This window comes from Coniophora puteana (assembly GCF_000271625.1).
Source record: "Coniophora puteana RWD-64-598 SS2 unplaced genomic scaffold CONPUscaffold_5, whole genome shotgun sequence".
NCBI lineage: Eukaryota > Fungi > Basidiomycota > Agaricomycetes > Boletales > Coniophoraceae > Coniophora > Coniophora puteana.
This window is the reverse complement of record NW_006913057.1, coordinates 1161812-1175810: the sequence shown is the minus strand read 5'-3', so window position 1 is coordinate 1175810 and position 13999 is coordinate 1161812. Positions and strand designations below refer to the sequence as shown.

At 45.6% G+C, this 13999-nt stretch overlaps 6 protein-coding genes across 6 annotated transcripts; 3 read left to right on the top strand and 3 right to left on the bottom strand.

The window, feature by feature from the left end:
• Window positions 1–1862: 1862 nt before the first annotated feature.
• On the bottom strand, window positions 1863–2292 carry CONPUDRAFT_72356 (uncharacterized protein; the record flags this gene model as incomplete). Its single annotated transcript, XM_007769307.1, has 3 exons — window positions 1863–1900; window positions 1933–2067; window positions 2109–2292. 3 exons carry the CDS (start codon window positions 2290–2292, stop codon window positions 1863–1865), a joined length of 357 nt encoding a protein of 118 aa, XP_007767497.1.
• A 3871-nt stretch (window positions 2293–6163) lies between these two features.
• Window positions 6164–6601, bottom strand: CONPUDRAFT_152908 (uncharacterized protein; the record flags this gene model as incomplete). Its single annotated transcript, XM_007769652.1, has 1 exon — window positions 6164–6601. One exon carries the CDS (start codon window positions 6599–6601, stop codon window positions 6164–6166), a length of 438 nt encoding a protein of 145 aa, XP_007767842.1.
• Window positions 6602–9640: 3039 nt separating this feature from the next.
• CONPUDRAFT_31131 (uncharacterized protein) lies at window positions 9641–9973 on the top strand (the record flags this gene model as incomplete). Its single annotated transcript, XM_007769104.1, has 1 exon — window positions 9641–9973. A coding segment is annotated over one exon (333 nt), but the record flags the coding sequence as incomplete, so codon positions are not given.
• CONPUDRAFT_34086 (uncharacterized protein) lies at window positions 9971–10207 on the top strand (the record flags this gene model as incomplete). Its single annotated transcript, XM_007769106.1, has 1 exon — window positions 9971–10207. A coding segment is annotated over one exon (237 nt), but the record flags the coding sequence as incomplete, so codon positions are not given.
• Window positions 10208–11021: 814 nt separating this feature from the next.
• CONPUDRAFT_152907 (uncharacterized protein) lies at window positions 11022–13230 on the bottom strand (the record flags this gene model as incomplete). The annotated part of the gene is made up of 8 exons (XM_007769651.1): window positions 11022–11102; window positions 11149–11175; window positions 11228–11324; window positions 11378–11890; window positions 11944–11972; window positions 12024–12816; window positions 12885–12970; window positions 13027–13230. 8 exons carry the CDS (start codon window positions 13228–13230, stop codon window positions 11022–11024), a joined length of 1830 nt encoding a protein of 609 aa, XP_007767841.1.
• Window positions 13231–13540: 310 nt separating this feature from the next.
• CONPUDRAFT_152906 (uncharacterized protein) lies at window positions 13541–13968 on the top strand (the record flags this gene model as incomplete). Its single annotated transcript, XM_007769650.1, has 2 exons — window positions 13541–13702; window positions 13756–13968. 2 exons carry the CDS (start codon window positions 13541–13543, stop codon window positions 13966–13968), a joined length of 375 nt encoding a protein of 124 aa, XP_007767840.1.
• Between the last annotated feature and the right edge of the window lie 31 nt (window positions 13969–13999).

The following is a 13999-nucleotide window of genomic DNA, read 5'->3' as shown; positions in this document are numbered from 1 at the left end:
GTCGCACTCTTCAAACTGTCGTTATCGAGGGATACGTGTGTTCGATAGACTAAAGAGAAGCCGTGTGGGCGGCCTGCACAGTCGGCGGTGTTGGCTGAGAAGCGGGGCGTGGTGGCTGTAGGCTCTTGCCGGGGTACTGGAGCTGAGGGAGCTTCGTGGTGCTAGCGTTCGCGTCAAGTCTCTACGTAGAGGGTGGAGTGCGTGTGGGAGAAGGCGTAGATGAAGATGGCGGCGTAGGCGACGACGGCGAAGGCGACGAGCGCAAGAGCGAGACTGAGGTCGACGGACAGGATGATGATGAGCTCCAGCGAGTACGCTGCTGGAATGCGACAATTACTGGTCTGTGTGACGGTCCTGCAGGGGCGACTGGAGCTGAGGGTCGTCGGTGCAGTAGTAGATCTCGACCTAATGTGGCGGAGACGGCGGTGACGGCGGAGCGGAGGAGCTTAACGACGCTAGAGCAGCGGACTCAGAGCGGCGACAGAATGCGGAGGATCACAAAGACTAGTCCCAATGACAAAGATTAGATTGGTGTATCTACAGGTACATCAGGGGATGAATACGCACCTAGTCCCAATGACAAAGAGGTCGAGATGGGGACTAGGGATGAAGGTACAAGGTTTATATAGTAAATCCTGGGCAGTGTCCATAACAATGCCAAACAAATGAGTCAGAGTCCAAAAGCACAGCCCACGCGGAGCGTGAACGAAACAAGACAATGCGCGAGAAGGTAAGAGAGATAGGGGTTGTACCCCCGCGTCCGCGACAGGACACAGCTTGTCGCCCGTGGCCAGACTCTGTGGCCATGTGCTCTGTACAAGGTGCACTAGTCACAAGTCCAACCGTGGGCAGAAGACAAAGCAAAACATTGAAGTGCATATGCGCAAGAGCCTCCATGGCCCACTTCTACCTGTCCATAATGCGATGAGACACACAAAGGTACATCGTGATGTCACACCAATGCTGGGAGAATCTCAGCCCCCACAATTGAGATGCTCTACTCGGTAGGTGCTGGGATGGGAAGGAAGCTTGCACTATGGAGATGAGGTAGCAGTGCCTGTCGCATACACCAGAGAGTAGAGGGTGATGGACATATCAATGGCGAGGGGTTTCTTCGGGCACTGGTATGTTTTCTACCTGTAGTTTGTGCAAACTCCATCCCATATCCTTGCCATATACCTTTCCTATTACAACCTTGTTCCTTTGGTGCTGCATGAAATATAACATTGCTATCTCTATTCCTATGGTGTTACACAAAACACAACATATATTGCAATTCTAAGGCAGTGTGACTAGCGCTTCTCACATCTCCTCCTGTTCAACAGAGATGCTCTGCTTCACTCATCCGATTGTCACATGTTCTCCCGTAGTAGAGATGCATATCATATTTGAGCGCTAATTGGGTTTGATTTGCATGATATTCCCACTCAGAAGGACAGTGTGCTAGACTGTTTCTTGTGCACAAAATACTAGAGCAATACACATTTCATGCACGGGGCGATGCTGTGCACAATATGAATTTGTGCACAGGATGATTGTTTCAAAACATCCATTTTGTACACAGCTTTAACTTTCGATAGTGCCTGGAGCCTATCTTTAGATGGATAGCTCCCGATCCAACAAGCAAGGGTATGCACCATCATCTCCCGCACTTGAGTGTCGTATATTGAGGGAGCTGTGCCATACAAAGTGTACCCATGCCATATAATCTTTACACTTCCTTGGTGTGGTGAAGGGAAAGGAGAGGTCAGTGGAATGTCCTCTGACAAGAAAGCTGTTTAGAACTCCAACAGATGTATCGTGCATGGAATAGAGACTTTGGACCAAGTTTCATTTTGTGTGCCTTGTAAAATTGGCCATATTCAGTGCAAGGAGACCTCTGTGCTCCTTGACAGTTTCCCTGCATGGAATGGGTCAGGACAGGTGCCATACCATCCCCATTGTTGTTCTTCTTGCCCTCTTCTTCCTTCTTCTCCTTTGCTGCAGAACTCAAAGTCTTGTTCACCAACTCCAGCACATTGTGGAAATGCACAACACCTGCCTGCCCAGACGAGTAGCCACCGCCTCCTGCAATGCTCTGACAACCATTGCAGCATCACAGTTCTCACTCTTCTTCTCTATCTTCTCAGTCAAAGATGCTACTCTCTCCTCAAGCCTCTTAACTAATGCCAAAGCTTCTCCTGTGAGCTGCCTGCTCTCTTCCACCTGCTTGTCCTTAACCAGCTGGCTCATTAATGCCTGAAGCTCTGCCACTTGCTGCTCTGCAGGCTCCTGCTCAGCTATATGGTCCATTGATGGTTTGTCAAGAGCTATAAGTAATGACAATAGCAAGCTGCCAGAGTGATCCTTGTTCTGCTCCAGATAATTCAGCCAAACTGCAAGCTCCAGCAGTGTCTTACTGAACCCAGGTCTCAGATTCCTTGTGCAGCTCTTTGGGTGGGATGATGCTGATGAGGTGTTGGACAATATGATGGTAATGTTGACTAACTGCAAGGTGGAAGGATGTAGTGTTGAAGACACAATACACGAATAAAGCTGGAATGCCTATGAAGGCACGTACTCACCAGGCTAGTTGTTGAAGACTTGAGTAAAGTTTGAAGAGTTTAGTTGCAAGTGACAATGGTAGTTGTTTGAGTAGGAGAGACTAAGACTAATATTCATGGTAGCGACTTGTATATATAGTATACAAAGAGCATGTGAATCTACTACTGTAATTGTAACAAGCCAGCCCTAAACCATGCATTGCATGGATGCTGACTCACAGTCCACATAGCCAAGTGTGATAGACGTGGGCCATGATCAATCATGAATACATAAGAGGTGCTTAAGTGTATACACATGTTGAGTGCCAATGTAGTGTTAGAATGGCAATGTGTACTTGTAGATCTCTAGGAGGAACATTGTCCATGGGTGGAGACCTTCTGGTATACACCAAGGAAAGTTGTGAACGGGTCAAGTACCACTCATACTTTCAACATGTAGTTCCATGCAGGTTCTATGCAATGAGACTGGCTCTGCCCAGCCTTGTCAAGAGCTCCATGTATTTGAGTTGCCCTTTGCAAGTGGCAATGTGGAGAGGCTAGGAAACTGCATGCAATCTATCAGAAGACTCATGTGAGCTGTACCACAGTGCTCACAGTATCTTTGCATCAGTCCTTTTTATTTATTATTATTAAAATAAAATAAAAATAAATAAATAAAATAAAATAAACTTGCTACAGCTTGTGCAACCTTGAGCAACCTTGTGCAAGCGACAGCAAGGTAACAATTGGCCCAAGAGGGCAAGCCTGGCAGGACAAGTCTATTTTTTCTACCAGTCAGTCTTCGGCAGAGTGGATATTACGCAGACAAATGCTTGCAAGTCAAACAAGTTGCCCTCATTTCAGTTGTTTAAAACTTCCACAGGCCATATTCTAGCCTTGGAACTCAGTTTAAGGCACAAACATCAACAGTATAAGTTCTGGTATGTTTATACAATCAATACGTATAATTTTGTAGCAACAGTGTTTTGTTGGCTTGTCAGCAAACACACAAGCTTGGCAAGTTGGCAAGAAAATGGTGCTTTTACTGATGTGGCCGGTTTCACCTGCTGCATCAATATCTCTTTGAGCTCATTCCTAGGCAGTTTCTGGCAAAGGTGGTTGAGCAACTTGTAGTTCTCAGTGGCACAAGCCATGTGCAGGATATTGGCCCTAATGATGATTGAGTTTGCAAGACACAATAGTGTAAAAACTAAACAACACATTCAAAACCCAAATGCAGAAAGTCAAAGTCTGTGTCTTCACCTAAACAACACATTCAAAACTAAGATAGAATAAGTACACATTGTAAGCAAGCAAAAAATGAAGATAGCTCACCCCAGATGCGGAAAGTCAAAGTCTGGGGTGTGACAATGGAAACCTACAAGTATAAGTAGACTATCAAAGGTAAAGGACTGGACAGATGGTAACTACAAACTTGACCCACATAGTCTAAATGTCTGTACATGAATGGAAATATGAAAGCAAACGAGACTTGCCAGCACATAGCCAGTGATAATACATACAAAAAAGGTATAGCCAGGAATGAGGATGACAAACACAAATAACATTGACAAACATTATTAAACATCTTGGCCAACACACAGGATTAGTGTCTTAGAACCAAAAAAAGATACCAACAATGACTTACAGCTTATTCACTGTTGCCTTCATAAACTCAGGCATCACACAGAACAAAACCTTCAGAACCACTGTTTTGTTTCCCCCCTCACCACACAGTGTAGATGTCATTGATGTCTCATTATCCTTATGCACTGTCTATCCTAGGTAGGGTTCAAACATCTTGATCAACTTACAAGCTTTCCTAAGGTGGTTTGCCTTGTTGCTTGGTTTGCAAGATGCCAAATACACCTGATAGCTTGACAGCACCTCATTTTCCGCTAAATACTCGATTGTACACAGTGACAACCCCATTACTACTATACAAAGCATGGTGTAGTGGCTGGGTGCATCTTTGTTTGGTTTACCTTCTACTTTTTTTGTTTGCAAGGTCCTTTCACTTTCTCCTGTGGATGGTCAGCCCAAGGTACAGTTTTCTTCCCTTGCTAGCCTTGGCCTTGTGCCAGTCATCTTTGTTATCAGAATCTAACTCAATGCTGACACCATAGCACTAGATCAGGACATCAACTGTCTCAGGGCAGTCTTGCTCAATAGCAGGGAACAGCACATGCTTGCTGGTTGTTGCAAAGTTTATTTCAATCAGAATTATGAGTGTTAGCCACAACCAGTTGCAATTATGTTCCAAGGTGATTGCAACTGATTGCTATTGAATGGAATTGCCAGTATCCATTATGACCAATTGCGACCGCTAAATGAACTTTGCGACAGTGTCCTCCTCACAAGCATCAAACAAGTCCAGGACATTCTCAAACATCTCCATATTGTCCTTGGCAATAGCCTGCAGAAGAATGTTGACACTGTTAGATAATTTTGGAACTTTGTAAGTCATTTTTAGGAGCATGTTGTAAGCCCAACACCCTTGGACTTACAATGTTCACACTATTTCATTATGGATACCACTGGCTTTGAAAGCAAACTCCATTCTGATCACTCCACCACCAATCCTGTCTACTGTACAATCTGGATTTTACTTCTATGAATCTTTTCTATATTTATCTTGCATTCTTGCTATGCACTTTTCTTGATACAACACCTATGGTATTCTATTGCCCATCCCTGTTTTATACATGCTTGCTCACTCAGTAGTTAACTTACCTCCTGATCTCTGCTCTCCTGTACTTCCTTCTTCTGTTTTCTGCAATACTCCATTGTTCTATCATCATCTGTCTAACTCTCAATGTTTGTGCTTTGGCGCTGTTCCACTTTTTTTTAATAACAACAAAGCAACATATTATTCAATTATCTTTTGTCTCATCTGCTGAACACCTTACCCACCCCAGAACTGATGGAACCCTGCGAGCTGCATACCCCCTGCCTCTGTTACTGTCTGTCTAGCCAGCAGCTTTACTTCTCGGGCTAGCCACAATGGTGGTGGACTTGCATTGCCTGGCAAAGCACTCAATATTGGCCTTGTACTTGTCACGTTTGTTGTCAGGGATGAGGTGGATAGTGAGTGTTTTGTAAGTGGCAGCATTGGGAAAGCTGTTAGTGCAATTCTTGGACCAATGGCCAGCAAAGAAGTGTCTACAATGTAGACATCCTTCATATTTATTGAGAAGCTTACATTTTTCATCTCCGAGTTTTGAGAGTCTGGGTGTGCCAGGGTCATGAGAAGCTGAGGATGCATGCAAGCAAGAGTGGGAATGAGAGGAAGAAGAAGGTGGAGCGCTATGCGCTGTAGGAGTTTTTCTGTAATTAGCAACAAGACTGTTCATGATGCCTGTCAACTGCATCTCAATGAGATGAATGCTATTGATCCAGTCAGTCAAAGAGAGCGTGCAAGGGAGCTGATAGACCTAAATTGCATTCTTGAGATTAAAATTCATGTGAGCTTGCAGACAGATGCGTATAGTAGTATCATTGAGGTAACCAGGACATTTACTGAGGAGGGCATCCTTTCTTATGGTATGGTGAGCATATTTTGTAAATTGGTGAGTACTTTGACTCTTGCTCTGGACCTTGTCTGCAAGCTTTACCTCCCAGCCAAAGGGGAGACAGTAAGCTCAAATCTTCTCAAAGAGATCATCAAGAGGCAAGGCTGAGAGTGTGGCCCACTGAGTGGTGATCCAATCCCTGATTGCAGAATTGTGGAAGGTGCATAGAAGTTGCTTGGAGGCTTTCTTCTTGTCAATGTCCTTGATCTCAATGTAGCCACAAAAAGCATCCTCAAACTCCTCCGCAACCTTGAGTGTGACATCACCTTTGGTTAACACAGGTAGATCTTTGGGCAAATCCTGTTTGACAATGGCACCGGACATTGGGTTGTAGTTGCATTGATACTTTTGGAGACAGCAAGACAAGTCTGAATCAGACCTGCTGTCATCCAGAAGATTGGTAAGAGGAAAAGGGGCATCTTTGATGGGCTGAGTGTTGTTGGAGGTTGCCTGAGACTCTGAGAGCACTCCTTCTATAAGAGCAAAGGAGATACCCCAAGCGGTCATCTGAGAGCAAGTCTGACAGATAGTAGAACAGAGGAAGACAGAATGGACAAAGGAGACAGAGACAGATGACAGATAATGGTTGTGTCTTGCCGGAGACATCATCCATTTTTGAAGAAATTGACAATTCTTCAGATAAGTGTGATGCACCCATGTCATCTCCCCCTCTCCCCCCCCCTTTTTTTTGGCTGTGTCTTCTCAACAGTCCTCTTGCCTCATCTTTCATCTGAGTTGACACACCCATTGACCACAGTTTGAATTTAGTTCTGATTAAATCAGACACGGTATTGCAATTGGGGTTATGCTTCAGGAAACTTCCAGAACCCTTAGATGTTTCAAATGTTTTATTGGGCTCTCTTTCTTTTCTTTCCCACTATGTTTTTCTTTCTCCTCACTCCCTTGACTCTTATTGGACTTTATTGAGAATACAAGCTCTTGTTGTAGATGACTTGGCTGTTCTTCTACTCTTGGGCAACCCATTTCTATCTCACAACCATCTTCTCATAGATCATGACCTCTGTACTTGCATTCCCAAAGATACCAATCTTGATCTTCTTGCACCACCCTCTGTTTGTGGTACTGCCTCTATTAAACCTATCCCCATTCCTGTTGACTAAAATTGTGTAAGTTGAGTGTTTTATCACAGCTCAAGTCGAACATGTCAAAAATTTGCTTAAAACTCGAGAAACATGCCACCTCTCAAGTTGATCTTTGCATAGTCATTTCTTCCATCCTGAATCGTATTCAGACCTTGCTTCCACTAACTTCAATTGAGAACACTTAGAACATCTTGATGTTGCAATATGCAAGAAATTTTGAAGACCATTTTCCAGCTGAGTTACCGCCCATCAGTACCCTTCCAACTGATGTATATCATTGCATCCAATTCAAAGACACAAATAAGACTATACAATCCCATTTATATTCTTGTCCCCTCAAGTGCAAACAAGTCAACACCTAGTGGCAGGCCATCTCTGCCCATCTGACAGTCCCTCCGTCTCCCCTGTTTTCTTGATTCCCAAGAAGGACCCTACCGCAAAACCGTGCTGGATAAAAAATTATTGTAAACTAATTAATAATTCCTTCCCAGATTAACACCCGTTGCCCCACATTGACAATATTCTTTGCAGCTGTGCAAAGGGTAAGGTTTTCAGAAAAATCAACACAACTAGTTTGTTCTTCCAAACACAAGGTCACTCTAACAATATCAAATATACAGCTGTTGCTACTCCACTTGGCCTGTATGAATGGGTAGTCATGCCTCAAGGTGGCCAAAACACACCTGCAACTCATCAACACCATATGTTCTCAGCACTCAGACACTTTGTTGGAAAAATATGTTATGTCTACCTGGACAATATCATTATTTGGTCCCAAATCATAAAAGAACACATCCACAATGTACAAACTGTTCTTGACGCTCTCAGAAAGGCAAGTTTCTTCTGTTTTCCAAAGAAGACTCCTGTTTGCTTCAGATATTGAGTTTTAAGGGCACCACATCTCTGCATTGGGGATAGAAGTTAATCCCACCAAGGTCTGCAAAGTCCTAGACTGGGTTACTTCCAGATCTTCTGGTGATGTTTTCTTTTTTCTTGGCCTCATTTGCTACCTCAATCAACTCCTTCCTGGTCTTGCTGAACATATGCACATCCTCACCCCTCTGACTTCAGAGGATTGCAACAGATGCTGACCCAGATGGGAGGCTGAACATCAATTTGCCTCAAGTTGATAAAACACCTCGTCACCAGCACCAAATGTCTTACCACCATTTCAAAACCATGATTCCTTTGACACCAATGGCATTTTTGTTTCTTGCAATGCAAGCAACAAGTTTGTTGGCGCATTTTTCTTCTCCTTTGGTCCAATGCTCAAAACTGCTCATCCAGTCACTTATTACTCTGCTCAGCTCAATGGTGCTCAACTCAACTACCCTTTACATGAGAAAAGATTGTTAGCCATCATAGAAGCACTCAAAAAATGGTGGGTTGACCTCTTAGGTGTGTTGTTCACTGTCCTTATTGATCATAAGATTCTCAAACATTTTCAAACTCAACCAGACCTCTTGCAATGTCAAGCATGTTGGTCTGAGTTCTTGCCTCAATATGAGTTCACAATCCACTATGTCAAAGGACAAGATAATACTGTGGCTGATGCCATGAGTTGCCCTCCTGCTGCTCCATTCTCTGGTTACCTCAAAAAAACATCCCATCTCCCTATTCTGCTTGTCTCCTTGGATACCTACATCTCTACCATCCTGTCCATTGTCTCTCATAATGATCTCATCCCTGACATCATTTGAGGCTACTCTACAAACCCCTGGTGTACAAAGCTGTCTTTGTTGAATAGCTCTGTTCCAAATCTTTGTACAGTTGACAAGCTTTGGTTCATAGGCAATCACCTTATTATTTCTTGTGTGCCCAACCTTCACAAGTATGTTTATCGTTTGGCACATGACATGCTTGGTTATTTTGGTTTTGACAAAACCTACGCAGCCATCCAAAAAAGCTTCTATTGGCTCAACATGCAAAGGAACCTTGAAAAGGCTATATCTCCTCATGTGCTGCCTGTGCATGCAACAAGGCCTCCACCTCTAAGCTATCTGGACTCCTCCATCCTCTCCCTTCACCAGACAAGCAAGGCGAGAGCATCACTCTTGATTTTGTTGGCCCTCTTCCATCCAAACACAGTTTTGATAGCATTCTTACTATTACTGACTGACTCAGTGCCAACATCTGTCTTGTTCCATGTTGTATGGATATGACTACCTCCAACTGCATCACACTCTTTTTTAACCACTGGTTCTGCAAGAATAGGATACCTTCCAATGTCATTTCTGACAGAGACCATCTCTTCACTTCAAAATTCTGGTGCACCCTTCACAAGCTCGCTGTTGTCAACCTGAAAATGTCGACTGCCTTCCACCTTCAGACCAATGGCAGCAGTGAACGTAGGAATAAAATCCTCATCTAGTCTCTTCAATATTTTGTTGAACATTGACAGAAGGACTGGGTTGCAGCTCTGCCCCAAGTTTGTTTTAACCTCATGTGCACTGTAAACACTTCCACAGGGTTCTCTCCCTTTCATTTATATCTCAGTTGTTCACCACAACTCATTCCCCCCATGCTTCCACTTGTTGCCTCCACTGACCTTTTCTTGGAAGACAATATCACCGCTATGCTACATGTCATTCAGTCCCTACAAAATAATATTGCTGATGCACACAACAGTCTAGTGGCCGCTAATACTTCTCAAGTGCCCTTCACAAATCTTCATCATCTTTCTGATCCCTCTTTTGCTGTTGATGATCTGGTTTATTTGTCCACTAAACATTGCAGACAGGAGTACTTATCCCATGGGTCCAAACATATTGCTAAGTTCATTCCTAGATACAACAGCCCTTACCACATCATATCTGCACACCCAAACATTTTGACTTACATGCTGGATGTTCCCAACGACTTGCATATCCATCCAACTTTCCATGTCTCTCAATTAAAAATGTACATTCCCAACAACAATGCCTTATTCCTCTCACACATTTGGATCAAGCCCACCCTTGTCATCAATGCTTCCAGCAAACAAGATTGGTTCATTGATTGTATCATTGAGCACCAAAGACACAGAAGAAGTTATCAGTTCCGTGTCCGGTGAAAAGGCAAAGATGAACACACCAATTGTTAGCTACCATGCAGCAAACTCAAAGATTGTAAAACCCTCAATTCTTACCTTACCAACATTGGAAGTCTTCAGCCAGAAAGGGGAGGAGTGTAAGCCCAATGCCCTTGGACTTACAATGTCCACACCATTTCATTTGGAATACCCCTGGCTTTGAGAGCAAACTCCATCCTGATCACTCCACCACCAATCCTATTTGCTGTACAATCTGGATTTTACTTCCATGGATCTTTTCTATATTTATCTTGCATTCTTGCTATGCACTTTTCTTGATACAACACCTATGGTATTCTATTGCCCATCCTTGTTTTATACATGCTTGCTCACTCAGTAGTTACCTTACCTCCTGATCTCTGCTCTCCTGTACTTCCTTCTTCTGTTTTCCGCAATACTCCATTGTCCTATCACTGTCTGTCCAACTCTCACTCCCACTAAGAACAGCCTCTAGTGTAGTGTACCGGACCATACCGGCATGTACAAATAGAGTAGGTCGTCAAAAAACTATGTCAGCACATATATCACTACATAAATGAGACAAATGGTAGAGCGAATGTAGTGTCATATACTGCTATATATTGAATATATGAGGCCGTATGTTGCAATATGTGTGCGCCTGAGCGGGTATATTCACGCTTCGTATACCGGAAAATACGTGAAATTTCATTCGCGTATCCTACGGTACATCACGATATACAGCTACTATCGACCTCCTCCTCGCCCCCTCGCCCCCTCGCCTCCTCCGCCCCGTTTACGTGTCATAGAACAACGAGCTAGCGATGATGGTAGCAATAACACCGGCGGTGTTATTGACCCAGATTTTGTCAGAGATCTGTAGGCGCGGTCAGCAGGTTCGGAAACCGAGTATATAGACTTACAAGCTTCTCAGTGTCGCCATTGTACTTCTGTATGTGCTTGTTAGAACAGGTTGATGGAGATGACAATTAAAATATGTACCTCTTGCCCGATCTCGCCCAGAGCCTCCCACCATTGATCGAAGACCTCGATAGTGGGTTGGCCCTTTTTGATGATATAAAGGTGCTGCGCCAGCGTTCTCGCACGAAGTGTCAGAGGCAGGGCGATAGCACAGAGTAAATAGATACTTACTTGCCTGAGTGCACTTTTGCAGGTTTCATAGCCTTGAGGCGGGCGGTGGCGGTGCTTGCTGTCTTGCTGGCCCGAGTAAGCCTAGGCGCTGTCGTCCTTTGCGCAACGGCAGAAGCGGGAGTGGGAGCCGGGATAGGAGCAGGAGTGGGAGCCGGAGAGGGGACGGCAGTGGGAGCAAGAGTTGGAGTGGGCGCAAGAATGGGCGTGGGTGCGGGGACTGGAGTGGGCGCGAGGATGGGCGCAGGTGTGGGCGTGGGTGTGGGCACAGGTGTGGGCGCAAGGACGGTCGCGGGTATGGGGACTGGAACAGGAGCCTGAATTGGGGCAGGCGTGGAGATGGTTCCAGGAGAGGAAATCGTGGAGATAGGGCTGGGAATGGAGAGACGACCGGGAGAAGAAGCGGGGAGATTTGATACAGGTTGAGCTGAGGTAGGAACACGGGTGGATCCAGAGGCTGGTTTGATATGGGAGCCTGACGCTTGGCTTGGGCCGACAGAGGGCAAGCGGGGAGCACTCAGTTTGAGGGAAATTAGTAGCGTGAGATGTCATTGAAGAGGATGACTTACAATGGGCTGCCGACTTCGGGAATCGACACCTAGCATGCCATAAGTCAAAGCGAATACAAAAGAGCAAAGTAACAATGTACCAGGCCATCAGACAATCTCATTCTGTCCGTGTCCTCTGCGTCATCGTCGTCTGCTCCAAACTCTGCGGCTTTGGCAGCGTTGAGCGCGAAGTCTTCTGCGTATGCATCCCCGGTATCTTTCTGCTTGCCCTTGTCTTGGGCTGAGATTGGACGAACCTCGAGGGCGGGAGGAGCTGTTGGTTCTTGCTTCACCTGGGCAGCAGCAGCGGCAACCTCTGCTGCCTTCTTCTCCCGTTCGTGTTTGTTCTGCATGAAGGAGGGATATCGGAGGATGCAGATACGGTCAATCTTCCAATTGTCCTCTGATGCGAGGATCCAGGGGAATTTAGCGCCGAGTTCACCTATAAGTAACTTGATGGCATCAGTCGAGGCCCCACCCCATGAGTCCGGGGCCGCGTTCTTGAGATGCAGCGTATTCCAGACCCTCCAGCAAACTTTCGTAACCTTTGACATCTCCTCCTTCGAGATGGGATGCCCCTCCTCCGTCTCCAGGAAGGGAAGCTGGCTGTTGATGATGCCACGAGCGATAATCTTTGGCGACTCGATCCAGTCTTGATATGTTCGCTGCTTCCACCAACGGACCTTGGGGAAGTCCACGCCCGATAGCGTTGAAGCCTGCGGAGCTCGAGTGTCGAGCTTGATCCGCTTGGTGGGAGGGCCATCTTTGGTGGAGACAGGGGAGACAGTTGAAGGGGAGGAATAGGTGGGCTGGGTCGTAGTGGGCAAGGACTGGGTAGTAAGGGGACTGGTTTGCGCTGAGGCAAACATAGATGCGAGGCGAGCAAGAGATTTTCTGTGAAAAGAAACAAAATGAGCGCATATATTCGAAGGAAAAAAAGACTTACACGTATAGCTGGTTACAAGAATTCAGAGGTGTTCTGGGCCTCTAAACGCGAGTTCGCGTTTTGTAGAGCAATGGTCTCCTGTTGAGGGAGCATATACGAAGGCTGTAAGAGTATAATACAAATTAGTAAGTATGGAAGAGAAAAGAAAGCTGACTCACGTCGATATGATTGTTTGAATGAATGCCAGCGTTTTGAAGAGTATGAGAGGGCCAAGAACGAGAGTGATACAAGGTGGTGTCAAGCGGAGAGTCGTCAGAAGGTGGCAGTGAGCTCAAGAAGTCGGCAAGGTTCGTGTTCGGGCCGGAGAAGTCGTTGGTGGATGGGAGAGAAGGGAGGTGGTTGTGGGCGTCGTAGACGGACATTTATGACAAGTTATTACAGAAAAAGAGGGGATGGGAGGTGGGCGTGGATATATGCGGACGAGAAGGAGAGACAAGGAGAGACAAGGGAAAGAGAGACGCGTCAAGGTCAAGGACTTCATTCGATCGAGGCCATTTTCCCACGTGCTTCGATCGAAGCATCGGACTTAATCTCGGCTAGATAAAATGAAGTCCTCGACTCAGCTCCCTCTATTTGCCTTCCTTCCCTCCCTCCCGTTTTTATGCGCACAAAACCAACGTAAGTCGTCCAATATATTGTATTCATATATTTCTGACATAGAGCTATAGACTAATGGCTCAAGTCAACTACGCCAAACCCGCTCCTTTGACCACGCCGAGCAACTCGGTCATCTCGGTCAACATCACCGAGGCTGTGGCCAACTCAGTCATGCTCGATCTCTACAAGGGAAATCGTCAGCTCATTACGCTGACTGATGCCCATAAGCACACTGGGGTGAGTTTCCTTTTTTTTCCGGCTTGTTTTGTTGCTCATATCCTTGTCTATAGCATTTACTTCTCAAGATCATCGACACACGTCGCAGTCGCATGGCTGCACACGTTCTCGCATCCTTCCCTCTCTTGAGGAGAACTCCCTCCACTCCGATGCCCTCCCAGCTCGTTCAGCACATCTGCGCGGCCTCCGTCGAGGTCGGAGTGCGCTCGCCCCGCAGGAGATCTAAGAGGCTCATTGCAAAGGGTATTACGAAGTACCCAGCATAATTTGGGTCAGAAAATGTGCATATATGCATGT